This window comes from Vombatus ursinus, unplaced genomic scaffold (genome assembly GCF_900497805.2).
Source record: "Vombatus ursinus unplaced genomic scaffold, bare-nosed wombat genome assembly UNPS02010193.1, whole genome shotgun sequence".
NCBI lineage: Eukaryota > Metazoa > Chordata > Mammalia > Diprotodontia > Vombatidae > Vombatus > Vombatus ursinus.
The window spans coordinates 2,366,814-2,393,528 of record NW_020949971.1 but is presented as its reverse complement, the minus strand read 5'-3'; the positions used below and the strand labels follow the sequence as shown (position 1 = coordinate 2,393,528).

Here is a 26,715-nt window from a genome sequence, read left to right as displayed (position 1 = left end):
CCCTTCTCTCCCCCCTTCTCTCTCCCCTCTCTCTCTCTCCTCTCCCCTCTCTTCTCCTGTCTTCTCTCCTCTCCTCCCTCTCCTTTGGCTTCTACAGGGCCCAGGTCAGTTGCTCCATATTGTCAGGTATTCCCTTTGGATTCCAGACCTCTGTGTTGGGCACCCGTGTATTATTCCTGTTCCCTCCCCCTCCCTTAGGCAGCTCTCGACGGAGCAAGCTGTCCTGCAAGAGTCCCTGGAGAAGGAGTCCAAGGTCAACAAGAGGCTGTCGATGGAGAACGAGGAGCTGCTGTGGAAGCTTCACAACGGGGACCTGTGCAGTCCCAAGAAGTCCCCCTCTTCCGCGGTGCTGCCTTTCTCCTCCCCAAGGAATTCCGCCTCCTTCCCCAGCCCCACAGGCTCACCTAGATGACCCTTCTGGAGCATGGGCTGCCAGCTGCCAGAGAGCGCTTTCCGTAGCCAGCCAGGGGACTGACCCTTCCACCAATCACGGCCAGTGCGGGCCTGGTGAGGGCACTCGGGGGCGGCTGACCCGGCCACTGGAGTCCGCGGACAGACAGGCGTGGCTCCTCGGGCGGCCTTGGCTCCCGCCAGCCCTGCGAGGTTTCAGGAATACCACCTGCGCCGGCACGCAGGGAGAGACGTTGATGCACAGAGCACTTGGCGAGCCAGACGCGTCTCGCTCGCTGCCTTTCTCCCCCACCTGGGGAGAACCAGCTCAGGGGCCTCTTCACGTAGAGTATAACCTTTCTCATGTTCTTGTCACAGACACTTTTCCTGTGGGCCACCGTGGGCTCGTGGGACTGGGGTGGGCAAGGCTTGCTGGTGCCCCGCCTTTGGCTCTAGAGGGGACGCAGAGAGCTGCAGCATGAGCGGGGACACACAAGCGGTTGTGCCAGGGACAGCCTCCAGGACATCTTGGCCATGGACACCCTAGGGGAGGGAGGATGGGGACCCTGGCTCAATGCCTTGGGGTCTGCTTTCTGGGGCGTATGGGCCTTTCAGATGGAATGCCCTGCTGTGAGAACTGAAATGAGGGCAATGTTCTCTAGTTTTCAATGACCCCCACTCTCCAGATAATACAAGTCACTGGCTTCTGGTTCATCTTTTTAGCTACGGACAAAGGTGGAACACTAATGTGTCTCCCTGGATCCCCAGGAGCAAGGCCTCTTTCTTGGGCTCAGTCCTGGGCTGATTCTTCCAAGGAAGAAGGGGCAGGGATCCCCCCCGGAGCCCCAACCTCCTCCTCATTTTTAATTTGCTCTGAATAGTCACCCATAGATGGGAGCTACCTCTCCCCTCCTCTCTTCCCCTCCTCTTTCTCCTCTCCTCTCCCTTGCCTTCCCTCTCCTCCCCTCCTCTTCCTCTTCTCCTCTCCCCTCCCTTCCTTCTCCTCCCCTCTCCTTTCTAAAGCCATGACATAAGCCTTCTACCTCCTTTTCTCTGGAACAAGGGTAATTAATATGCTCGCTCAGAACCAGCTCATTTTCCAGGCATAAGTCATTTCCCAAAAAAACCTGAGACCAGACTCTAACGTTACAAACTATTGAAAAACCCAGAACTAGTTAATTTGGGGAAGCAGCGAGGGAAAATCATTGATTAGCAAAGTTTGGGAAGAGGCTACGTGTATCCCTGTGTTCAAGGGAAGAAACGCCGTAATATTCTAGGAGGTGAGGTATTGGCTGGAATGAGCCAGCTGGGAGCCTACTGGCTCTAGGTCTGTCTTGGAGAAATCCTGGGGGGAGGGCAGAGGGGCCCGTGTCAGAGCAGAAACCCTGGCTTGTGCAGTTGTCCCTTTCTAACTTCCGTGAGAGACCTTCCCCAGCTCCCTCAGCCTCCTCCACCCCAGGCAACCTCGGGGCCCAGAAAAGCAGGGCTGTTTTGCCCTTGTCTTTGAATCGTCGCTGTGGTGCCAATGAGCCGGGCGTCCGGGAACCCTCCAGGAGCCGCCATGCAGACTTTGGACACCAGGGGGCGAATCGAAGTTCAGGAGGCATGTCAATTTGTAACAATTCCTTCTTTTGTCTCATGTTTAATCTCCAGTGTTCTGTTGTATGTGTAATCTTTCCAGTTGTAGGGATGGTTGGAAAGCCAGCTCCCTTCAGGCTCCAAGTGGGAGTAGGGGCTACTGGAATCTCTGCACCCCCGTGGAGCTGTCCTTGGTCTGGCCAGCTCCCGGGGGCCAGGCATCCCAGGACACGGAAGGCTACCACAGGGCTGAGGGGTCTGGGGCCCCATGTGTTGCTCCATTCTTGAGTCAGATGGGAGACAGCAGCGGAGGAGGAGGAGAACAGCTCTTTCAAGATGCTTTTCCAGGTCCACGTTGTAGGACAGTGCTGAGAAGAGGCACGGGGGCCTCAGCTTGAGCTACCCCCCCCGACTGTGCCCACCTGTACTGCCCTCCCCACAGTCGTGTCGTCCCCACCACCACCCCCCACCCCACCCCCACCCCCCATCAGGCCCTCTCACCTCGGAGAACCCGGCCCCCACCCCACCCCAGGCATTCTGAATGCGGTCCTAAAAGGTGGGTCCTAGGAGCTAGAATTGGACCCTCACAGCTGGCTGGTCCTTAGAGCTTCTGCTTGCTCTGAATTAGGGGGCTGGGGCTTGGGAAGGAGCTGATGTATTTTGATTTGGGTGTGTTAAGATAATAAATAAAATTTTGACTTAGCCTTCTTGTTGCTGCCTATTCTTCTATGCTTCTCAAAAAATGAGCTACAGAAAGTAGCTCCTGGGTGACTGAAGTGTGACTGTTGGGGGATTTAAATGAACAACCCCCGGGGCTTCCAGCTGGAGGGCTAGGATGCTCCAGGTGACACTGGGTGAGTGACCTCACTGACTGGGTTTTCTCATCCATGGATTGGGTGACCTCTGAGAGTCCTTCCACGTGGAGGGTTCGGACTCTTTTGACGGTGCCTTTATGTTCCAATTTTGTTTCCATGGAGTTGGGGAGACAGTCACATAGAGGAAAGGTCGTTGGCTTTAGGAGGACCAGGTTCAAATCGTGCCTCAAGCTCCCGCCTGTAGGACCTTGGGCAGGTCTCCACCTCTCTTGGGCCCTTCTTCTTCCATAAGCAGGCGTGGTGGGTTAGGTGCCTTCTCAGGCACCTTTCAGTTTTAATAGCCTATGGACTGTGGCACTCTACCAGGAATTTGGGGTAAAACTTACCCCCTTTTCCCTGGAAGGAGCCCAGTGGAGCATGGTCCAGGCAACACAGGGCTTGGGGACCTGGGATTGTCTCGCTGCTCAGACGCTAACCAACTAGGTAGTTGGAGCAAGTCACCTCTATCCTCTGTTCTCTCATCGGTAAAATGGGCACAGTAACCCTAGGCTGCACCTTAGGGTCGTGGTGAGGCGAGAGGGTGTGCCGGGATAGCGCTCGGCTGTCACTATGGGCTCTGGGTGGGAGGTGTGAGTCAGGGTTCCAGCCCTGCCCTACCTATTTGACCAGTTGTGTTCCTAAGCCACCTTGCTTAGACCAGCCACCCCCTGTTGGGAGGTCCCAGCGTCCTAGAGAAGAGCAGGGCAGGCCTTGGCGCCCCAGTGCGCCCTGCCAGGCCTTAGACCACAGGGCCAGCTCCATGCCCAGATCCAGGGATCATGGAAGCCAATCAGAAAGTGGGCTCGAGCCTTCTTCCCCAGCAACGCTAACAGGAAGCAGCTGGGGGTCCCATGGGGTGGGTGGCCACCCAGCTTAGCCCAAGGCTACTCAAGCCATTTACCTTTGAAACAAACTTGATGTTTTATTCAGTGATTACATTGCTCAACTCCATATATATATGAGTGTGTTCATTCAGGTCCAATAGTCAGAAGCACATACATGGAAGAAAGCCCTTTCAAACCATATCTTATGTGGAGACATGAGGACAGGGGAGGCCCTGCTCCTGTACCTTACGGCTTCTGGACTGCTTGGGGCCCTTGTCTGAGACTTACACATGGGGACAGAAAGTTTGACAGCAGCCTTTGGCTAAGCACAGATCCAAATAAGCCAGCAGAGCTGTGACCGCCCTGCCTTAGTTTCCCCATCTGTAAAATGGGGGAGTCACAATAGCACCTACCTCCCAGGGCAGTTGAGAGGCCCAAAGGAGACACTATTTGTAAAGCACCTTGCAAACCTCAAATGGCTACATCAACATCAGCTGTTAGTGTTCAGAGCTCCCTCCATGAGCCCAGGCCTTTGAATGACTGACCCTCTACGCCCCGCCTGCCTTAGGAAAACTGCACAGTGGTGGCTACGGTGGTCTGCCCACGCAGGTTCTGAGCTGTACACATGTAGTAGCCGGCATCAATGGTCTCAAAGTCCTGCAGCGTGAGGACGCTCCGGGACAGCCGCGTGGTGCGCCCGAGGCCCCGGCTGACCAGTCTCCACATGTCCTGGATCGTCACGGGCCTTTCATCCTGTTTCACAAAACAGGGTGCACATGGGTGCCTGAGACAGATGTGAGGTGTGGGAGCCCTGGGGAGCAGAGGCTGGTCAGGGTGCCCAGCACACTCCCAATCCCAAAGGCTCTACACTGTTGAGGGTGACTATCCCAGGTTCTCAGGATTCCGAGAGCCTACCTCCCCTAAGACCCACAGCTCACAGGCTCCCTGGAGCTCTGGGAGGAGGAGGAAGAACTGGGGACTCTGATGGTCAGCAATGGAGAGCGCCCAACCTGGTGACCAGACTCCTCAGGGCACTGCAGTACGCAGGGGAGGGGGGGAGCAATGTCATCGGGTCCAGGTCTGGTCCTTGGCTTTGCCATTGACTACCGGCACAGCTCTTCTCCGAACCTCAATTCGCCCATCTCTAAAATGAGGCCACTGCTCTCTAAGCTCCCTCCTCGTTCTAAATCCTTTGGCGGAATGGTTTAGAATCGCATTTATTTACTTAAGAGCCAAGCACTGATGTTCTAATGACAGGAGATGGTACATAGAGGAGGATGTTCAGGGTGGAGCAGTGCGGTGGCTGGGCGGCCACTTACCTTCAGCCCTGGGTATATCCACCGAAATTCCACCTCAACGTCCGGCTCGCCCAGGACGGTGCACAGGACCGTGATGTCATCCCCACCATTGACTCTGTTGGAGGAGGCCACGATGGTGGTGGAGGGGGGCCCACTGGGGACTAGCAGACACATGAGACTCAGTAAGGGGCATACGAGGAGCAAAGCAGAGCTCAAACTCTGGCCTCCGTGGGATTTGAACCCAGGTCTCAGACACTGCCTGTCTAGTGCTGATTTGCTTCGGCCCCCTCCTTTGGGTCCAGCTTAACACAGGCTTCAATGCCCTGGAGGAGTTGTCTAAGCCCCCGGTCAGTTCTCAATCCCATATTGCCATCGCTTTACAAGGCAGCCCAGAGGAGAAGCAGCTGCACCGCCTGGATGTCCTGGAGGTAGGTGAGTCAAGGGAGGCAAAAGTGTGCAAGGACAGCACGTGTGTGGGGCTAGCCAGAGGCGCATGGAGTATGGAGGATGGGGAGCCTGGAAGGTGAGGACAGCAGGCGAGGGAGGGGACAGTGGGCTGCTGCCAGAGGTGAGAGATAACCTCCAAAGGGAAGTCTGAAATAGCCTGAGGAAGGGGCGTGGCCTGTATGCTCCTCAAGGGTTAAGGTAGTGAGCTCCCCATCACTCAAGGTGCTCAAGTCTGTTTGGCTAAGATGTGGTAGAGGGGACTTCTGTTTGGGTCTGGGTCAGACCTGAGCCCTCTGAGCCTTCTTCTAACTCTGACATTCTGTGGTTCTGAGGGCTACAAGCACTTTGCCCCTGATGCTCAGCTCTCCCCCTGGAAAAGTGGTCATCTCAAAGCTTCCACCCCCTAGAACGGTTCTTTGGCTATTAATTCCAAGCACTCCCTCCCTTTCTGGGAGAAATTCCCTAAGCATTCTCTGCCTCAGTGTCTCCCTCTGTAAAATAAACATGGAGGAGCTGGAAAGGGACTCAGGGGCCACCCTAGCCAACCTGTACCTGGTCAAGAATCCCCACTTCAACATCCCAGATAAGTGGCAATGCAGCTTCCCCTTGAACACAGTCAGAGATGGGGAGCTCACTACCTCATGGAGCAGCCCTTCCACTCTTGACTAGAATATAACCCACTTTCCCTAAATGTCCCGCAGGTGTGAAATTGGGCAATGCTGACTTCTTGGAAGAATCTTCAGCATAGTTCTTACCTTCCACGTAGAGCAGCTGGTATTTGATGGAAATCTGGGGGGCCCCGTGGGCCTCTGCCCGGCAGTAGACCACCCCTTGGTGCTCAGGCTGAGGGTGCAGGTAGACAAAGCCCCTCTTCATGTCATAAACGATGCTGCCATTGCTTTGGATCTCTTTGGCTGGGAACTCCCTGTGTAGGGTGACCTTGGCTGATGGGACGGTCACACGGCAAGGGACCACGGCTTCTCTGTCTGGGTTGAGGTAGACCACGCCAAAGTAGCTGGGAGATGGCACGAACAGCTCACCTTTCTCTGCGAAGGGAAGCGTGCGCACCGTGGTTACCCAGGGTCACCCACCCAAGCCCCTTCAGACAGAACAGTGCGGAGGGGAGGGCCGCGCAGGAAAGAAAACCACGTTCTGCCTTCCATCTCCCCTCTGTGGCAGCCAGTGGATTCCTGTCTATTAAAAGGAAGACCAACAGTATTTTTTTTAGTTTTTTATCGATATCTATTGATTTCTACATCACACCCATTTCCTAATGTATTTCTCCCTCCCCCTCCTCCCCAGAGTTGTGGCTTGTAACAAAGAAGAGAGAAGAATGGGGGCAGGGGAAAGAAGGCAGTCTGGCAAAACTAGCCAACACTTCCACCGGGTCTGATGGTGTATGCAGTGGCCAGCACCCAGGGACCCCCGCCTCAGCAAAGCAGGGAGGGGCCCGAGGTACATTCTCTCATCCCTTCTTTGGACCAGGTCTGGCCCCTAACTGTGCAGGGTTCGTTTGTTTGTTTGTTTTTTCCGTTGTTGTTACCAGTCTTTCTTTTTACGTTTTGGAGTTCTCATCTCTGCTGTTTTCCTGGTTCTGATGACTTCGTGCTGAAGCACACTTCTCAGTGTGCCCGGTGGTCACTCTTTCCTATCACACAGGGAGGTGTTACTGCATCCACATACCACGACTTGTTAGTCATTCTCCACACGATGGCCAGCTACTTGGTTTCTGCCTCTTTGCTACTGCAGAAGCACTACCATGACTATTTCAGTGGATGGGGAAACTTCCTTCCTTCCGTGGGGTATATTCCTGGCAGTGGAATCTGTGGACCCCATGGGTGGCTGTTTTAGTCACCTCCTTCACATAACACCCAATGGTTTTCCAGAATGGTTGGACCAATCCACAGCCCTGCCCCTCCAACACTGACCATCTGTCATCTCTGCCCTCAAAGGTGAAACCCCAGAATTCTATGAATTTACATTTCTCTTACTGGCAGTGATTTGGAGAAATCTTTCTAATTTGGTATTCTTCCTTTGAGAATAAAGGAATACTTCTTTCAATAGCCTGCCAAAGTATATCTGTTGGAGTAAGTTGGAGGAGTGGCATGGAGTTTGGCTTTTAATTCCAATATGGCGGCCCCCATTTACGTGTTCATCTCTTTCACAAGCGAGGCTCTCCATGCTGATCAAGGTTGGTCCTGTGATGATCTGTGTATCGCTGGAGGCTCAGCTGAAAGTCCTTCTGGTTCGATAGGAAGTGGTGGCGTAGGCTTCTGGGGAGCTGAGGACCACCCCATGCAGAGAAGTGACAGCATGTTACTGGAGGGATGGCAGGAGACATCATCACTGGTGTCAATGACTAGAAGAGGCAGCGGGCTGGCCATGTGTCCAACACGACGGGAAGACCTGAAGCAGGTTGGGCGCTATCGAATCTCTGAATTGGAGGGGCCTCTGAGGCATTTTACCTGACCCATACCTGGACAGATACGGTTCTACTCTATACCCTGACAAGTGCTGACACAGCCTCTGCTTGGAGACGCCCGATGATGAGGAGCTCACTACGTCTCAAGGCTCCCACTCCACTTTGGAATTGCCCTCGTTGTTGGTCAAGTCTTCATTCCATCGAGCCCAAATTTGCTTCTTTGCTATGTCACCCTGGTGGTCCTTGTTCTGTACTCGGGGACCAGTCTTGTCTCTTCCACATGACTGATATCCCTCCAACGCTTGCAGACGATTGTGCTTCTCCCCCCTGCTCCCCACATCCCCCCAGTCTTCTCTAGGCCAAACACCCCGGTGCTGACACCCAGGTGCCATATGCCCTCAAGGAGCTTGTGATGTGGTCCTACTATGTGAGGAAAGGATGAAGCAAAGATCTTTGGCGATGGTGACCTCACAAGAGCTCCCGGCACGCCAGGGTAGAGAAATGGGCAATAGTGACTTCATTACAAACAACCCAGCCTGGAGTCAACTGCACACAGTCATCCTGCACTGCATCCACCAACAGGTGCAGATACGGGGGGAAGTCTAATCCTGAGGCTCATGGCCACCTTCCTCCATCCCTCCCACCACACTCGGAGGAAGCAGGACAAGTACTGCCGGTCCCATTTTGTACAAGAGGGGAATGAGACTCACTGGCAGTGACCTCATTGGCCAAAGGACCCCCAGCTGAACAAGAGGAACAGCTGGACTTAAACCTGGGGCATGTGACACAAGCCTGGAGCTCTTCTGTTAGGCCCGTTGTGGAACAATCATCACTTTGGACTCTGAGAAGCCCACAACGACCCTGCAAAGGAGGTGGGGTGGGCATTGTTACCCCTTTTTACAGGTGGGGAAACCAAGGCTCAAAGGAGTGAAGTAACCCGATCAGAGGAACACCAGAGGCTGAGGGCTTTATCACCTTCCTTTCCCACTTACCTCTTCTCTCTGGTCCAAGCTTCTTTCAGGTGCACATCAAGGTGGTTTAGTGGAAAGAGCACAGGCCTTGGAGTCAGAAAGACCCGAGCTCAAAGCCTGCCTCAGTCCCTCCCATGCATGATGCAAAATACGGAGGTCAAGTCACTTGTCCAGGGTCTGATAGTACAAGCCTGACTCCAAGGCCAGCACTCTGCTGGGACAGTGGGCCATGCACGTGGGGGAGGAGTGACTCAGCTTGGATAGAGATGGGAAAAGAGATGAGTTTGGGGAGCAGAGCACAGACCTAGCCCAGAAGCATGAGGGAGTGGCTTTTTATCTGGACACTGACTCCTGTCCCTTCTCTCTCTCTCCCCTCTCTGTCTCTCTCTGTCTCTCTGTCTTTCTGTTAGTCTGTCTCTCACTCTGTCTTTGTCTGTTTCTGTCTCTGTCAGTCTGCTTCTCGCTCAGTCTTACTCTCTCTCCGCGTCTCTCTGTCTCTGTCTCTCTGTTCTCCCTCTCATCCCCCTCCCCAAATCGGGAAGATCATGTTTGACTTTAATTATAAAGTTAACTTTCACCAGGTGGAGGGTCCCCTGTGGGGCCAAATCCTTCTTCCATATTATGACTTCCAAAGCCTTGGAGGCCCCTCTCATGCCATGCCCCTACCCCAAGTCTTCTCCAGCCTGCTGAGCCCAGCTCCTTCTCTCCCAGGTCTCCAGTCTCCTTAGCATCTTGGGTCTGCCTGGAGTTCCCTGGGCCTCAGTTTCCTCTTCTGTAAAGGGGGCCCCCCCCCCCCCCCCCCCCCCCCCCGCCCCTGCCCTTGAGGCTGTGAGTGCTTCTCTCTGCTCCTCATGGCTGAGCCTCTCAGAGCTCTGGGACAGGGAGCAGGTTGGGGGCTCGCCCCAACCGGACCCAGAGCTGCAGCTGAGGGTGGGGCGGGGTGGGGGTGTCAAATCTACCTTTTTTTCTCAAGGGACATAACAAAGTTACAGCAGTGCCCCCCCCCAACCTCCCCCCCCCCAATTCTCTAACTGGATCAAATAAGTAATATTACCGTCTCATGGGAGAAAGTGGGGAGTAGTGGAAGTAGCCAGAGAACCAGGGTTCAAATCCTGCCTTTACTTACCACCTTAAGCAAGCTACTTCAATTCTCTGGGCCTCAGTTTTCCCATTTGTAAAATGTGTGTGTGTGTGTGTAATCAGCTCAGATGACCCCTAAGCTCTGTTTCTGCTCCAAATCTGTGACCCATGAAGTGACCATAGGGCTTGAGGACGGCTCCGGGGCTGAGGCCCCTGCCACCTTCCGCGTCCCTGGGGAGGCCTCTCTGTCTGGCTGCGGAGTCCCTCGGCTGGTGGGAGCCTGAGCCCTCACTGCTCATCCCCAGGAGCTGCAGCCCCTCGGTGGCCTCCCTGTGGCCAGCCAGCGCGGCCTCAGCCGGGCCCAGCGTCCAGGGCCTTCGACTTTGCCTGGTGCCGCCCCAGGAAGCGGAGGTGAGTCTGGGAGAGCCGCGGCCTGGAGGAACAGCGGTGGGCACAGCCGTGGGCGCCGGCGCGCGTCTTACCTGTGAACAAGACGTAGGTGGCTCCCGCCTTGGCGTCGTCCTTCCTGCACACGTAGCCAGTGCACACCTGCAGCCAGCAGCTGTATTCCCCGGTGTCTGCGGCCGTGGCGTTCGCCAGGATCAGCTGCCCGTACCGGTCATGTTGCTTCACACTAGGGACCCGGCAGAAGAGCGGTGGCGTCAGACCTAGGTGGGGAGAGGACCTCCTCCCCCGTCCCTCCACCGGGCCTCACTGGGTGGGCCCGAGTCGCCTTCCCTGAGGTCATCCTGCTCCCAGTGGAAGACGTCCAGTATGTCCAGGGGAGAGGAAGAGGAAGGAGAGGCTGGGTGGAGAGGGGACGGATGGCTAGCCTGGGGACTGATTTTCATTTTCAGCTCTTAGAAGAAAAGGGGGTGGGAGAGTCATCTTTCCTCGAAGGAAATCATAAATAAGAATTGTTGTCAAAGGAAAGAAACTCCCCTGAGACTTCCAGGAGGAATTTGTTAAGTCAGAGCTCTACCCATTGCCTTTGGCAAGTGCGAGTTAACCAATTCAATATGGCCTCTGAAGATGGGATTGGGATTTCTGGACCAGAATGACAGACTCTGGGGCCTCCCATCCTTCACTTCACCAGTGACCAGGGTCCCATCCGGCAAGGTTTGTGGTATGGATACCTTTCTCTTTTCTGCCCTCCTCCCCCCACAGCTGGACACTGTCCTTGCCCCATGAGAAACCAAAATCTTCCCTCCACTCAGATCCCGAGGCCTTCTCCTGGTTCTCCTTACTTCACTCTGCATTTTCCAATTCTTTCCCACCACAAAAAGGGCTGCTGTAAATATTTTTGTACATGTGGGTCCTTTACCACTTTCTTTGTTCTCTTTAGGGTATAGATCTAGTAATAGTATTATTGGGTCCAAGAGGCTGCACAGTTCCATAGCCTTTTGAGCATAGTTCCATATTGTTCTCCAGAATGGTTGGACCCCTACATCTTTTCCAGAACATGTCATTTTTCCTTTGTCATTTTACCTAATCTGATGGGCTAAGGTGGTATCTCAGAGTTGTTTTAATTTGTATTTCTCTATTTATTGGTGACAGAACATTTTTTTCATGTGACTACAGATAGCTTTGATTTGTTTTGAAAACTGCTTGTTCACATTGTTTGTCTATCAGTTGGAGAAATGGCTCTTATTTTTATAAATCTGGCTTAGTTCTCTATATATTTGAAAAATGAGGCATTTATCAGAGAAATTTGCTATAAAAATGTTTTTTCCCAATTTCCTACTTTCCTTACAATTTTGTCTGCATTGATTTTGTTTGTTCAAAATCTTTTTTAATTTCATGGAGTCAAAATTATTGAAGCAGCTAGGTAGAACAGCAGGTAGAGTACTGGGCTTGGAGTCAGGAAGACCTGAGTTCAAATTCGGCCTTGGACACTCACTAGCTGTGTGACCCTGGGCAAGTCATTTAACCCTGCTTGGCTCAGTTTCCTCATCTGTAAAATGAGCTGGAGAAGGAAATGGCAAACCACTGCAGTGTTTTTGCCAGGAAAACCCCAAATGGGGTCACAGAGAGTTGGACATGACTGAAATGACTGAATAATAGCAATCAAAGTAGTCTATACAAAATAGATTAAGACCTAGAATCTGACAATAGGCTAAGAACTGGACCTGTGAGTTCACTGGTTTAGGGAACTCTCAGGTGGGTAAACTCCTTCTGCCAATGCAGACTGGCACCCCCTTATGTAGTTTCAGAGTATCGTTTAGAGCAGAGGCGGGGGTGAACATGAGGCACACGTGCCCCTGAACTAGATTGAATGTAATGGGGAAATATTTTACAAAATAAATAAAAATGCAACAGGACATAGTTAAAGCTAAGCTGTGGTTTTCTAAGTCGATATGCAGCCCAAAGGGATCCTAGCATACGGTTTAATGCCCCCCCACCTTCTCCTTCTCTGTAAGGTTTACACCACTGAGAGGGTCACAGAGACAGTCTGGGTCAGAGACAGGACTCCATGCAGGCCAGCTGTCACAATGCCAAGCCATCTTTCTGTCTGTGGGAAACACCTGGAACCCAGAGGGGCTCCAATGGTGAAGGATGAAAAATGGGGAAATTCTCTTCCTGGATCTGATTTTCCCTCCTGGGGAGTCCCAGAAACCCAGGAAGGGATGGCTGGATGGAAATGACAAGACTTTGAGTGAAAGTAAGCACTTCCTCCCCAAAGTTTGTGATAGAGGAGAAGAAAGCCGGGCATCGGCTATCAGGCACCCTAGATTTGGAGAAAGCAGATTTCAAAGGGTTCAGAGGAAGGGTCATCCAGTGCAGGGAAGAAAGGAATTAAAGAAGGAAGGAAAGAATTATTTAATCTCATTTGAGCATCGTGCCAACTCTGGGAGATAGGTGTTATTATGGGGAAACGGAGGCAGACAAAGGTTAAGCGACTTGCCCGGGGTCACTTGGTTAGTGTCTATGGCTAGATCAAGTCTTCCTGATTCCAGGCCCATTGTACACTTAGCAGGAAAGAGGGGTTGTTCTCAAGAATGAAACAAGGAAAGACACAAGGAAAGAGAACTCCATAAAGAAAAAGGGGGCATTGGCCAAAGAGAGTAACAGAATTATTCGGGGGCTCCACCACTAAACTTGATTTGTTAAGCACAGTAACAGCAGCAACATTGTAGCGATGATCAACTGGGAAAGACTTGGCTACTCTGATCAGTTCAATGATCTGAGACAATCCAAAGGACGCATGAAGAAAACTGCTCTCCGCCTCCGGAGAGAGAAACGATGGCGTCTGAGTGCAGAACGAAGCAGATTTGGTTCACTTTATTTTTCTTGCCTTTTTTTTTTTTTGCAACATGGCTAACATGGAAATGTTTTGCATATCTTTCCATGTATAATTGATATCCTATTGCTTGCCTTCTCAATGGGTGATGGAAGGAAGACAGAAGAAAGGGAGAGAATTTGGAACTCTGATTTTTAAAAAAGAATGAATTAAAAAATAAAAAAATAAATTATAAAAAAATTAAAGTACAGGTGAGGGACGTAAGATCCAGCACCACAGGGAAATACAAAGGCACAGCCTTGCCGTCTAAGAGTAATGTCAGGGACTCTGCTAACACTCTAGACAAGCCGGGCTCACAAGAGGAACTTGGGGCCAAGAAATGAGCTGTTAGTTGTGTGACATTAGAACAAGAAGAAGCTCAAAGTAGGGAGAGAAACTGCTTCTCAGAGGGGATGGGTCAGTGAGAATAGATGTGACAAGGCAGGCTCCAGCACAATTAGACGGTACTGAAACGGGCTGAAGAGCTGGGACCCCAAGAGGAGGCACTGAGTGTTTGGGGGCAGCTCACAGAGAGACGCTACCGGGACATGTGCTCGGCTCTGTGCGGTTTCGTTGTTTTTTCTGGGACTCGTTCTCAGTTCTTACTCTGTTTCTGTGTGCTCTGTCAGGGATAATGATGGACCGGAAAGGATGAAAAGATGTCTTCTCTCAGACGAGGAGATAATGGGAGGTCACCCACTGCCTGACCCAGGTGACTTAGCTCCTGGCACACTGAACCGACAGTGATCTTAGAAAGGTGGAGCCCAGGAGAGGTGCCCCAGCATAGCTGCAGGGCAACAAGACTCCTGATTTTCCAAAAAGGGAAGAGAATAAAGTCTCCTGACTGGACACTCCTCCCAGAGCCTCCACTTCAAGAGGGCACCCAGGCCAGCCAAGTTTCTAGGTTGCTCTCCAATTTACTAAAACGTCAGCGTGGCTACCCTCACCTTGGCCCTCCCCATCCCTCCCTTTCCTTAAGCTCCTCCAGGGCAGAGTTGGTCTTTCTTTCTGCTCATATCTGTATTCCCAACCCTTAGCACCGTGCCTCACATGGAGTAAGAGCCTAATCAATGTCTATGGACCTACTGACTGAAATACTGAAAGCTAGAATGTTGGGCCTCCTCCAAATGTGCCCTGGAACCCCTCTCCTTGTCTCCAGGAAAGACCAGATCCAGCAGCTCTTTCCATTCCCGGGATGGGAGCTTCTCAAGTTTGAGTCACTAGGCCCAGCCCAATACCAAGAGCAGATGTTTGGACTCAAAATGCTCATTCTTCACAACAACACTGGCTCTCTCACAAGCCAAAGGCCGCCAACTGTTTTTAATTAAAAACAGACACATCAAAACACTATGAAAATAACACTCCCGGCGCCAATATGTGGGCTATGGGAACAGGTGGCTCTGAATCCTGTTTCCAGCACCATCTTGGTCTGTCAAACACCCACTTGTCTGGCAAAAACAAATGCCCTGGCTCCCAGTGAAATAGACAAGCTAGTGGCTTGGGTCTGAGCCCAGCTCCCTTTCCTCGTGTCAAAACAGGAGGAAAGGCATCGAATAAGGGAAAAGAAAGAGAGGTCATAAAACTTGAGGAAGTGTGGTCCAGTGGAAAGAACACTGGTCTTGGAGCCAAAAGTCAGATGTTCAAATCCTACCTCTGACATTTACTACTTTTGGGACCCAGAACGATTCACTTTACTGCTCGTGCCTCAGTTTCCTCATCTACAAAATGGGATTACAGATCTGACTCAATGACCTCATACAGTCATTATAAAGTATTTGGCAAGCCCTAAAGCACTACGTCATAGAACTTAGAGCAGAAATTCTTTGGAAATCCTCTAGACTGACAGCCACATTATGCAGCTGGGGGAACTGAGGCTCAGGAAAGTGAAATACCGTATTTCTTTAAGAAATTGAACTCTATGTAATTCAGGAAAATAAAATGTTAACTTAAAAAAAGAAATTGAACTCTGTTGGGTATATCTATTAATAAAGACAGCTTTTTCAATTATCTTACAAATGTGTAAATTAATGAATAAATATGTAAATAAATATTACAAATAAATATTTATAAATACGTATTCCACTTAAATAAATGAGAAAGCATATTAACTTCACCACTGACACAACCAACAGGTCACTGGGACAGTGACCGCCAACATCCTGGTCAATGCCCTTCTTTCTCCTTCTGCTCCTGCTCTCCCCACCTTTTCTGTGACTTACAACTTTCATAGCTGTATCCCTTCCCACCCCCACTACCTGCCCAGTGGCCATGTCAACTGTGGAAAATAGGGCTGTGTATTTGATTACATAAAATATAAAAAATTTTGCACAAACAAAACCAATGTAGCTAAAATTAGAAGAGAAGCAAGTAAATGGGGAAAAATATTTGTAACAAGTTTCCCTGATAAAGATATATGTGTGTATACATAGATATAGAATTGCTAAAATACATAGGAAATTGATTCAAATTTATTAGAATAAGAGCCATTCTCCCAATGATAAATGGTCAAATGATATGAACAGGTAGTTTTCAAAGGAAAAAATCCAAGCTATCTAAATCACTAGTAATTACAGAAATACAAATTAAAACAACTCTGAGGTCCCACCTCATGCCTATCTGATTGGTGCCATTGACAAAGAATGGAAAACTACAAGTGCTGGGGGGAATGTGGACAGGTACACATATGTACTGGTTTTACCACCCTGTTATTGCAATTTTATTTTATTTTTTATACATAATTCATGTACTGTTGATGGAACTGTGAACTGGTACACAGTAACAGCCACGTTGTGTGATGACTGACATTGATAGACTTAACCCTTCCCAGCAATACAAGGATCTAAGACATCTCCAAAAGTCTCATGATGGAAAATGCTATCCACATCCAAAGAAAGAACTGTGGAGTTTGATTGCAGATCGAAGCAGACTATTAGCTATTTTTTTCTTCTGTTTTGTTTTGTTTCCTCTTTCTGGTGGTTCCTCCTATTGATTCTAATTCTTCCTTACAACATGACTAATGTGAAGATATGTTTAATAGGAATATTTTTTCAGAAGGAAGTGTTTACAAACCAAGGCAAGGCAAGCCCAGAAAACAGCTGCCTTTGGCTCCTCTGGATTGGTCAGCAAGCAGAAGCTTTCCTCTCCTCTCCTCCCCTCCCCTCTCCTCTCCTCCCCTCCCCTGCCCTCTCCTCTCCTTTTCTCCTTCTTCTCTCTTCTTCTCTCCTATCTTCTCTTCTCTTCCTTTCTCTGCTCTCCTCTTCTCCCCTCCCCTGCTCCTGGTGTATGTGATGAGCCTCTTTTGGTTTGTGGGCCCAAGCTGGGGTGCCTGCCCCTGAACCCCCATCTACCTCTATTCGAGTCTGCTTCCTCTGATGAGTCACAGAATCCCAGATTAGGGAGGCTCAGTAAGGGGAGACAATTCCCCAGGGTCCAGGGGAAAGTGCCAGAGCTCGGGCTTGGACCCATGCTGTTAGATAGTACTAAGTCACTCCTTGTTCCAATTCTTCCTTTGTCATCTCATCATGGTGTCTGTGGATTCTCTAAGTCAATGCAGGCCTGGAACCAGCCCTGGTAGGTCCTATCAGGCTTCCAGTACAGGCCACTGGCAGCCCATGCTTGCTGTTCAAGGACCAGCATGGCCAAGTTCCAAAGTGACAGCAGGGAGGCCTGACCTCAGCACCATCTGGGCTCCAGCTCCAGAGGCACAGAAGAGCTGCAATCAGCACGGAGGGAGGGAGGGCCCTCACAGGGAAAGGCAACAGCCCCAAAATACCAAGGTGGCCATTGGTGTGATGGAAATGTCTCTGGTCCAGCAGCCCCCTGCCCTGCCTAGGCTTGTCTTGCCTGCAGTTTCAGCCAAGCAAGGAACCTAAGAGATCAATGGAGCCTTCTGAGTAAAGGTGTGATGAGCCTGGCCTGCGGAGAAGGGCATTGGTCCAAGATGCCCCGTCCACACCTCCCTTTCTTCCAGCTCTCAGCTTCTACCTTGCCATGTCCAGCAGACAAGAAGTGACAAGTCTTTGTGTAAACGTTAGCTCAGGAGCAAGGGGAGGAGAGAAAAAGAGAGGAGAGGAAAGGAGTGGAAAGGAGAGAAGAGGAGAGGAGTGGAAGGAGAAAGACAAGAGGGGAAGGGAGAGGGGAGGAGAGAAGAGAAGAGGGGAGAGGAGGGGAGGAGAGGAGAAGAGATGAAAGGAGAAGGGAAGGGAGGGGAGATGAGAGGAAAGGGCAGGGGAAGGGAGGAGATGAGAGGAGAGGAGAGGGGAGGGAAGGGGAGGGGAAGTGAGGAGAGGAGGGAAGAGAAGAGGAGAGGAGAAAAGATGAGATGAGAGAAAGGAAAGGAGGGGAGAGGAGAGGAGAGAAGGGAAGAGAAGAGAAGAGGGGAGAAGAGAGAAGAAGGGGAAGAGGAGAGGAGAGGGCAGGGGAGGGGAGGAGAGGAGGTAAGAGGAGAAGGGAAGGGGGGGAGAGGAGAGGAAAGGGCAGGGGAGGGGAGGAAAGGAGAGGACAGAAGAGGAGAAGAGAGGAGAAAAGGGAAGAGGAGAGAAGAGGGGAGAGGAGGGGAGGAGAGGAGAGGAGAGAAGAGGGGAGGGGAGGAGAGGAGGTAAGAGGAGAAGGGAAGGGGGGGAGAGGAGAGGAAAGGGCAGGGGAGGGGAGGAAAGGAGAGGACAGAAGAGGAGAAGAGAGGAGAAAAGGGAAGAGGAGAGAAGAGGAAAGAGGAGGGGAGGACAGGAGAGGAGAGGAGAGGAGAGGAGAGGAGAGGAGAGGAGAGGAGAGGGGAGGGGAGGAGAGGGGAGGAGAAGAGATGAAAGGAGAAGGGAAGGGAGGGGAGAGGAGAGGGGAGGGGAGGGAAGAGAAGAGGAGAAGATAGGAGGGGAGAAGAAAGAAGAAGGGGAAGAGGAGAGGAGAGGAGAGGAGAGGAAAGCTTCTGCTTGCTGACCAATCCAGAGGAGCCAAAGGCAGCTGTTTTCTGGGCTTGCCTTGCCTTGGTTTGTAAACACTTCCTTCTGAAAAAACAACCCATCTCTCTTCTTCTTTGAAGCTGGCCCAGCCCAGACTCTGGAAGGATGCCTGGGAGGCCTGATAAGGCTGGAGGGGAGCCCGGCATCTGCTTCCTGGGCTCAGCCTGCCTTTGTGTGGCTTGCTGGGAGGGCAGCTCAGGATGCTGAAGCCAACCGTGGCGGAACCCGACGCCAGCTGGGGCCAGGCTTGGCTGGCCAGGGAGGAGCCACACGCCCTTGGCCTTGCTGCCTTCTCTGACTTGGTCATTTTGTAACCTGGTTACCTCTGGTTGACACTCTGGAGTTGTGATAGTGCTAAGCCAGAGAGGGAAGGTAGCCTAGCAAAGCTAGAAAGGATCCTGAGGTCCTATCTTGGGGAGGAAGGGCAGTGAGTTAGAAAGAACAATGGATTTGCAACCAGCTAACCTGGGGTCAGTTTTCAGCTTGGCCACTTAGTTCCTGTGTGACCTGCAGCAATGTTCAGAGCCTCAACTTCCCCCTTTGTGAAATGGGAATGATTACAGGAAAGCCCTTTATGGGCATCAGAGGACTATAGAAATACGCTACTGGAATCTGTTTTCTGTTAAGCTCAGAGAGAGCAGCATGTAATGTGAAGAACTCTGAGCTCAGAGTCAGAGGACCAAAGTTTCTGGCTTTCCTATGCGTGCACGTGTGACCCCAAGCAAGGCACTTTCCCTGCCCTGAAATACTTGTGTGAATACCCTTCAAGTTGCAGGGCCAGTTCCCCAGTTTCATGGCACTTCTTGGATCTGCATCTCTTAAAAACCCAGCTCATGAGCCCCAACTGATGGTGTTTACCTTTCCAAGTCAGCTGGGAGACTCAGTGAGTTCAAAAGAAAGGCATTGATGAAGCAATACAAAAAAAATGGCTTTCCCACAAAGGAGGGAAAAACTTTCCCACAAAGATGGACGGCACTGGAGGTAAAGTGGTCCAACCCAAGAAGTGTACATAGAGAGGCGCACGTGCACGCGCACACACATGGAGGGGCAGCACCCCCTCACCCCAACACTGCGAAGCAATGTCACAGGGCTGCTCCCACCAGTCCCACTCATCCCTTCCTAGCCTCCTCTGCTCACTGATCTGGGGGGCTGTCAGTCTTAGAGGGTACCTGCTCCTCTGTACTGTAGGCATTGAGTGGCTGTAATCTCTACTGCCTTTAGTCTCGTGATTCTCAGCTATCTCTCTCCCGTGCAAGAGCAAGTGAGGTTGCACTGCACTGAGCTCTTAGCAGAAACCTTCTAGGTCCACTTTTAGAAGAAAGAGAGCCCCTTGCCTGAAGACCAGGAAGAAGCCCCCAGCCTCATTCCTCTCAGGAGATTCTCAGGCCTGACTGCCAAGCTCTTTACAACCAGAGGCAGCCTCGTCCCAGGCCAGGGGCCAGTGCTTTGGGGCTCAGCCTCTCCTTTGGAGCCCCCTTCCTGGATGCGGGCTGGGGAGCCTCAGTCAGACCTCCCCCAGCTCTCGGGGATCGATTATGTCACGTACTTCCCATTTCGTCTCCGAAGGTTGAGCTGTACACTGAGGGCAGGTTATTTGTTTGCCTTGTAACTACCAAACAGTTCTGGGGGTTCAGGCTCCTCAGCTTTTCAGACCTAAGTCTCTTCCAATCTCTATGTAATCCATGAGGAGGCCGAGGAAGGCACACTGAGAGACAACTGCTGAGCTCGGGGCCAGATCATTGTCATGGCCACCTGCCCAGCTGTGTTGTTGTCCCCTTCAGACGCTGGAGAGACTGGTTCAGGCGAGCTTGAAAGGTGTTCTGTCCTTATGTGTAGTTAAACCAGTCTGTCTAACATCTCCATTTCTGGTGAGGGTAGCCCCTTGCCCCCAGACTCAGAGCCCCAGAATCATCTTTGGCTCTTCTGGATGTGGCCTGACACACTCCACAGACCTGGGTTCAAATTCTGCCTTGGCTGCTTACTACCTGTGTGACCTAGACCAAGTTACTTAGCCTCTCTGGGCCGCAGTTTCCTCATCTGTGAAATGAAGCTGTTGGACCAATGGGTGGTTAAGGTGCCTTCCAACTCTGTGATCCCCTCTCTGGCCCCAAATCCGAATCAGTCACCAAGTCCTAGGGATTGTCTCCCACTTCCAGCCCTTCCTCCAGTTCAGACCCACACCTCATCTCACCCGACTCCTGACTGGTCTCCCTGCCTCAGTCCTCACCCTTCTCCAATTCAGCATGGCACAGAGCATAGAGGACTGGGCCATCCCCAGCTACCTTCTGCCAGCCGCTCCCTCCTTTCTAGCCCTGGAGCCATAATCAAATCAATGCTGCATTGCTCCTGGAAAGAGGGTGTTGATACGTGTGTAGCTTCCCCAGCTAGGAGGCCCCTCTGGCCACCATAGGCCAAAACCTATATGTGTTGTCTCCACCGTTAGAATTTGGGCTCTTTGGGGGCAGTAACTGTTATACTTCTGTATGTGTAGCGAGTGACCGAGACTGGAGACTGGTTCTGTATGATGGTGTTTCATCATATGGATCATTTTTTACCTTGAGCAACAGTGATAATAATAACAACAACTAGCATTTGCATAGCACTTCAGGGTTTGCAAAATGCTTTACCAATGTGATATTCTGGAAAGCAAAGGAGCTAGGATTAAATTAAGAATCACCTACCTGGCAAAACTAAGTATGATCCTTTGGGGAGGCGAGGAAGGGATATTTTAATGAAACAGAGGATTTCCAAGCATTCCTGATTGAAAAGACTGAATAGAAAATTTGACAAGACTCAAGAGAAGTATAAGAAGGCAAACATGAAGGAGAAATCATAAGGGACTTAATAAGGTTAAACTGTTCACTTTCTTATACGGGGAGGGGATACACGTAACCCTTAGTGCATCATCACAAGGACTGGTAGAGGGAGTCTACTTAGACACAGGGTCTGGGTGTGGTTCTATTTTATTGGGACAGTCTCAAAAGAAGAAAGGTAGGGTGAGAAAGAAAAATGCGTTGGGAGAAGGGGGGAAGGAAGAGGAAGAATGGAAAATCATCTCATGAAATGGGGTGCATAAGAAAGAGTTTATACAATGGAAGAGATGGAAGGGAATGAGTAACGCTTGGACCTCTCTTTCATTTGAACTGGTTAAGAAGGAAGGATAAACATACTCACAGAGTTAGGTACAGAAATTCATCTTACTCAATAGGGAAGTAGAAAGGAAAGAGGGGAAGAATAAGAGAGAGGGTACTTTAATAGAGGCAGTGGTCAGTGGTCAAAAGCAAACTCTTGAGGAGGGGATGGGGTAAAAAAGAGGAGGATATGCATAAAAAATAGGAAAAAACTATATAAGCTGTTTGAAAAAATAGGGAAAGAAAGAGTCCTACCAAGTTTCTTTTATGATACAGATATGGTCTTGAACTAGTGGAAGTCAACACAGGAAGAAAACTGTGGACCAATCCCTAATTGATGCAAAAATGTTAAATAAAATATCAGCCAGAAGATTACAGCAAAATATCACAAAGATATTGTGAAGGAGTAAGCATGAGTAACAAGAAAAGAAAATGATTACTTTTTTGCAGGTGATATGATGGTTTATCTGGAAAACCCCAGAGTTAGCTAGAAAACTAATTGAATCAATGAACTTTGGCAAAGTTGAAGGATATAAAATAAACCAGCAAAATAATCAGCATTTCTATGTATTACCAACAAAGTCCAGCAGGAAGAGCTAGAAAAAGAAATTCCATTTAAAATAACTGCAGACTGTATAAAATACTTGGGAGTCCACCTGTCCAGACACACATAGGAACTATATGAACACAATCGCAAAGCACTCTTTACACAAAGACAGATCTAAGTTATTGAAGAAATATTTATTGCTTATGGGCAGGCCAAGCCAATATAATAAAAATTACAATATTACCTAAGTTAATTTACTTATTCAGTGCCATACCAATCAAACTACCAAAGAATTACTTTCTAGAATTAGAAAAATATTATAACAAAATTCATCTGGAGGAACAAAAAGTCAAGAATATTAAGAGAATCAATTAAAAAAATGTGAAGGAAGGGGACCTAGCAGTAGTAGATCTGAAACCATACTACAAAGCTATGATAATCGAAACAAATTTGGTGCTGGGTAAGAAACAAAGAAGTTGATCAGTGGAATGGATTAGGTACACAATATACAGAGTTAATGTGCACAGTAACCTAGTGTTTGATAAACCCAAAGTTCCCACCTATTGGGGCAAAAACTCACTATTTGACAAAAACTGTTTAGAACACTGGAAAGAAATCTGGTAGAAACCAGGCATAGGCCAATGTCTCACACTGTATACAAAGATGATCTCAAAGTGGGTTCATGATTTAGGCATAAAAAGTGCTATCAGTGAAGGAGGGAGGAAATTACATGTCAGATCTATGAGAAGGGGAAGAGTTCTTCACTAAACAAGAGACAAAGAGATTCATGGGAGGTAATGTCAATAATTTTGATTATATAACATTAAAAAAGTTTTTGCACAAACAACACCAATGCAGCTAAAATGAGAAGAAAAGCAGGAGATGGGGGAAAAACTTTGCAGCAAGTTTCTCTGATAAAGGTCTCATTTCTAAAAGAGAATCAGGAACTGCATCAAATTTACAAGAACAAGAGCCATTTTCCAAATGATAGTTAGCAGTCAGTTTTCAGAGGAAGATATCAAAGCTATCAATAGCATATTTAAAAATGCTGTAAATCATTAATAATTAGAAAAATATAAATTAAAACCATTCTGAGGTACCACCTCACACCCATCAGATTAACTAAGATGGAAAAAAAATTGGCAAATGATGGAGGGGATATAGGAAAATAGGTACACCAATGTACTGTTGCTGGAGTTGTGAACTAGTCCGACTATGCAGGAGAACATTTTGGAACTATGCCCAAAGGACTAGAAAACTGAATGCCCATTGATCCAGTAATACTGTTACTAGGTCTATACCCCCAAAGAGAGCAACAAAAATAGGAGAGGACCTATGTGTACAAAAATATTTATAACAGCTCATGTCAGTCTTAGAGGGTGCCTCTAAGAGGATGCCCATCAATTGGGGAATGCTTCAACAAACTGTGTCATATGAATGTGATGGGATACTATTGTGTTGGAAGAAGTGATGAGGGAGATGATTTCAGAAAAATTGGGAAGATCTGAATGAACTGAAATAAAGGGAAGTGAGCCAAACCAAGAGAACAATGTACATAACGACAGCTATATTGTAAAGATAATCAATTATGAAGGACTTTGTAACTGATCAATACGATGACCAGTGACAATTCCAAAGGACTCATGATGAAAATACTGTCTACCTCCAAAGAGACAACTGATGGACTAAAGAAGATAAAAGAATTTTTTCTCTTTCTTTATTTTTCTTGCTTTTTTGGGGAGGGTGGGAACATGGCTAATCCAGAAATATGTTTTGCATAATTATATGTATAATGGGTATCATCTTTCTTGCCTTCTTGGTGGGTGGGCAAGGGGATGGAATGAGGGAGAGAATTCGGAACCAAAAATAAATATTTTAAAAAGATGTAAGAAAAAAAAAAAGAAAAATGCTACCCATCTGCAGATAGAGAACTGGTAGACTCAGATTGAATGCTAAAACATATTTTTCTTGATTTTTTTCTTTTCCCAGAACATGGTCAATGCAGAAATATGTTTTACATGACTTCATATGTAGAGTGGATATCATATTTCTTGCTTTCTCAATGGGTGGGGAAGGAGGGAGAAATTTTGAACAAAAAATAAATTAATAAATTTATTTTTTAAAAAAGGGGAGGAAGGGCACATATGTACAGAAATATTTGTAGCAGCCCTTTTAGTGTTGGTAAAGAACTGGAAATTGAGGGAATGCCTGTCAATTGGAGAATGGCTGAGCAAGTGATTGTAATGTGATAGAATACTACTGTACTGTTAGAAACGATGAAGGGGATGGATGGTTTTAGAAAAACCTGGAAAGACTCATGTGAGCTGATACAAAGTGAACTGAGCAGAACCAGGGGAACAATGTACACAGTAACAGTAATGTTGTAACAATAATCACCAGCGAAAGACTTAGTGACTCTGATCAGTGCAATGACCCGCCGCCGTTCCCGAGGAGTCTTGCTGAAAAACGCTGCCCTCCTCCAGAGAGAGTGGATGGACTCAGAGGGCAGACTGAAGCAGATATTTTTTTTTTCTTTTTCTTTGTGTATTTTGGGAACATTGCTAATGTGGAAATGTGCTTTGCTCGACTATACATATTTGTCATGAGTTTTATTTTTCCTGCCTTCTCAGTAGGTTGGTGGGTGGGGTAGTAGGGGGAGGGAGAGAATTTGGAGCTAAAACAAAAAAATAAAAAGTCTCTGTGCTTTAAACAAAAGGAAAAAAAAAAAGAAAAATCAGCAGCCTGGGAGGATGGATTGGAGCCTGGTATCAGGAGACCAGTTAGGAAGCTGGTGCACCAGCCCCACAGGGAGGGTCTTTGACTGCAGAGCCGGCTGTCGCGGACTGCCTCCTTCCCAGGCTGTCTCCCCAGCTGCGGTATCACGGAAGGAGGCAGTCTTGGATTCATGATCCCAGGCTCCAAATCCAGCCCTAGCACTCACGGGCTGTGTGGCGCTGGGTGAGTCGCTCAGACTCCATCAGCCTCTTCTTCATTTGCACAATGGGCTAATGATCCCCGTAGCGCCCCGTCTCCCCGGGAGCTGGAGGAGTGTATGGCCTGCGGGGAGGCGCTGCAGGAATGGGAGGTGGTATCATGAGGGTCGTTCTCAGTCCCATCCCCCGAGGGATGCAGCTTGGCAGGAGCTCACTCTCTGACCTCATGCCAGTGACTCTCTTCTCGGGGGGAGGCTCCCAGTAACAATTGGGGTGTGGGGGAGAGTGGGGCACAGGTGTTCTCTGAGGTGCCCAGTGTCGCTGGCCAGCTTCAAGGCTGACAAGGCTGAGCAGAGGATGTGAGATCACAGTGTCTGGGCCCAGGACTTCTGATGCCTGCTCTGTTCTTCCTGGCTGTACCCTATGGGCCTCTGCCGAGGCTCCCTCCTGGGCCGGGAGGGTGATTTGTTTCCTGTTTCCATTCTCTCTGTGATGCCCTCTGGCTGTGAATCCCACCCTGACCCTGACCCCAAGGGCAGCATGGGCACAAGCCGTCACAAACACACAACCAACAATGATGCGTGAGCTGTCACAGAGGACCTCTATCACCAGAAATGGGACTGTGTGCCAGGGCCAGGGACATAAAGAAACCAATAAGCAACCAGAGGCAGCCCCTATGAGGAGCTGGGGTCCTCCAAATCCTAGGAGAAACAGGGGAGGGATAAGCTCCCAGGGCACAGGGGAGGAATTCTGGAGGCTGGATGGGAAGGCAGACCAGAAGCCCACTGTGTGGGCTGGCATGAAAGGGACTGCAATCTTCCCCAGTGGAGGGCCAGTCCCCTGCTGAAGAGGACCCCATGAGTCCACCTAAATGTCCCAGTAAACCCTGGTCTGGGTAGGCTCTGCCCTCACCTTCCCAGCTCACATCAGTGTCTGCTCCTGCAGAGGATAGCCTGGCCCCCAGACAGAAACCCCCACTGGCCTCTGTTCACGTTGCCGGGCATCCTGCCGCCACTGAGGGCCGCTGCCCTCGGACGAGGCCGACAGCCATAAAGTAACCTCTGAATGCCATCTACTGGGCCCTGCTCCGACATCATTGTGCAAGGCTCCCAGAAACGTCTGAATCACAACTGGAGGCCAAGAGAGCCCTCTCTTCATTGATCAGGCCACCCTGCCCAACACCCCTGAGGCTGCTGAGCATCCTAACCCACAGAGCTCCTCTCTGGCCCCTTCCTTCCCCCCGGCCCATGGTGATGTGGCTGAATTTGGATTCGAGGCTCTGGCCTCAAGCCCATCTCTGCTGCTTCCTACTGGGTGACCCCAGGCCCAGTCACTTCTCTGGGAACTCTCCTCTTTAACATAAAACGCTTGCTTGAACATCAAAGGAACCTGGCTAAGGCCTTTACTCAAGGTCACCATGACTGTTCTGTCAGGGGGCTGCTTCCAGTGCCGTGGGTCAGGCTGAAGTCCTGGCCCAGCTGACCAGCTCCTGGATGGCCTGCCTGTGTGCTGTGGCATGTAAGTACTACAAGAATTCCTGGTGGTCTGTACGCAGGAGTGTGCTGGAGCGAGTTCACACTGTCTTACAAGAGCTGGTCTTAAATTTTCAGTGTGAGTGTTCACATCTTAGAAACCAACCAACACTACAGATTAGGGATTGACTGACTGTGTAGATATAAAAAAAAGTGATGGAGAAAATGTTAACAATGTAGTTTAAACTTAAAAGTATGTCATCGTCTTTTCTGAGGCAGGAGGAGAGCTGGTTGTTAAACATTTACCAGTATTCCCCTGCCCATCTTCGTTGTATTTTAAAATCAGTAAGTTAAATCCAGGGACATTAAAAAAAAGTGAGGAGATGGCATGGACAACCTCTTTGGCTCTAACATTCTGCAAGTTTGATTAGAACTGATCACCAGATGCCCAGCTGGTATGGGGGCAAACATCCCACTGCCCCAAGATTCCTAGAAGTTAGGTCTTTGGATTCCATTCCCATTCCTTGTCCCTG

The 26,715-nt window shown here is 49.7% G+C and overlaps 2 protein-coding genes across 9 annotated transcripts in view; one reads left to right on the top strand and one right to left on the bottom strand.

The window, feature by feature from the left end:
- MTUS1 (microtubule associated scaffold protein 1) overlaps positions 1-2,672 on the top strand; it is a 128,190-nt gene extending 125,518 nt beyond the window's left edge. For 5 of the 8 annotated variants that reach the window (XM_027853640.1, XM_027853636.1, XM_027853637.1 and 2 more), the window contains one exon: positions 203-2,672. In XM_027853640.1, the coding sequence (XP_027709441.1) occupies positions 203-872 (670 nt within the window). In that variant the 3' untranslated portion in view covers positions 873-2,672. Of the gene's footprint in view, positions 1-198 lie in introns of all 8 variants that reach the window. The other 3 variants (XM_027853641.1, XM_027853642.1, XM_027853643.1) reach the window with 1 other exon arrangement.
- Positions 2,673-3,718: 1,046 nt separating this feature from the next.
- PDGFRL (platelet derived growth factor receptor like) overlaps positions 3,719-26,715 on the bottom strand; it is a 34,931-nt gene continuing 11,934 nt past the window's right edge. The window contains exons 3-6 of the mRNA XM_027853731.1: positions 10,347-10,498; positions 6,147-6,437; positions 4,966-5,105; positions 3,719-4,399 (exon numbers count right to left, since the gene is read on the bottom strand). Coding sequence (XP_027709532.1) covers positions 4,211-4,399; positions 4,966-5,105; positions 6,147-6,437; positions 10,347-10,498 — 772 coding nt within the window. The 3' untranslated portion in view covers positions 3,719-4,210. The remainder of the gene's footprint in view (positions 4,400-4,965; positions 5,106-6,146; positions 6,438-10,346; positions 10,499-26,715) is intronic.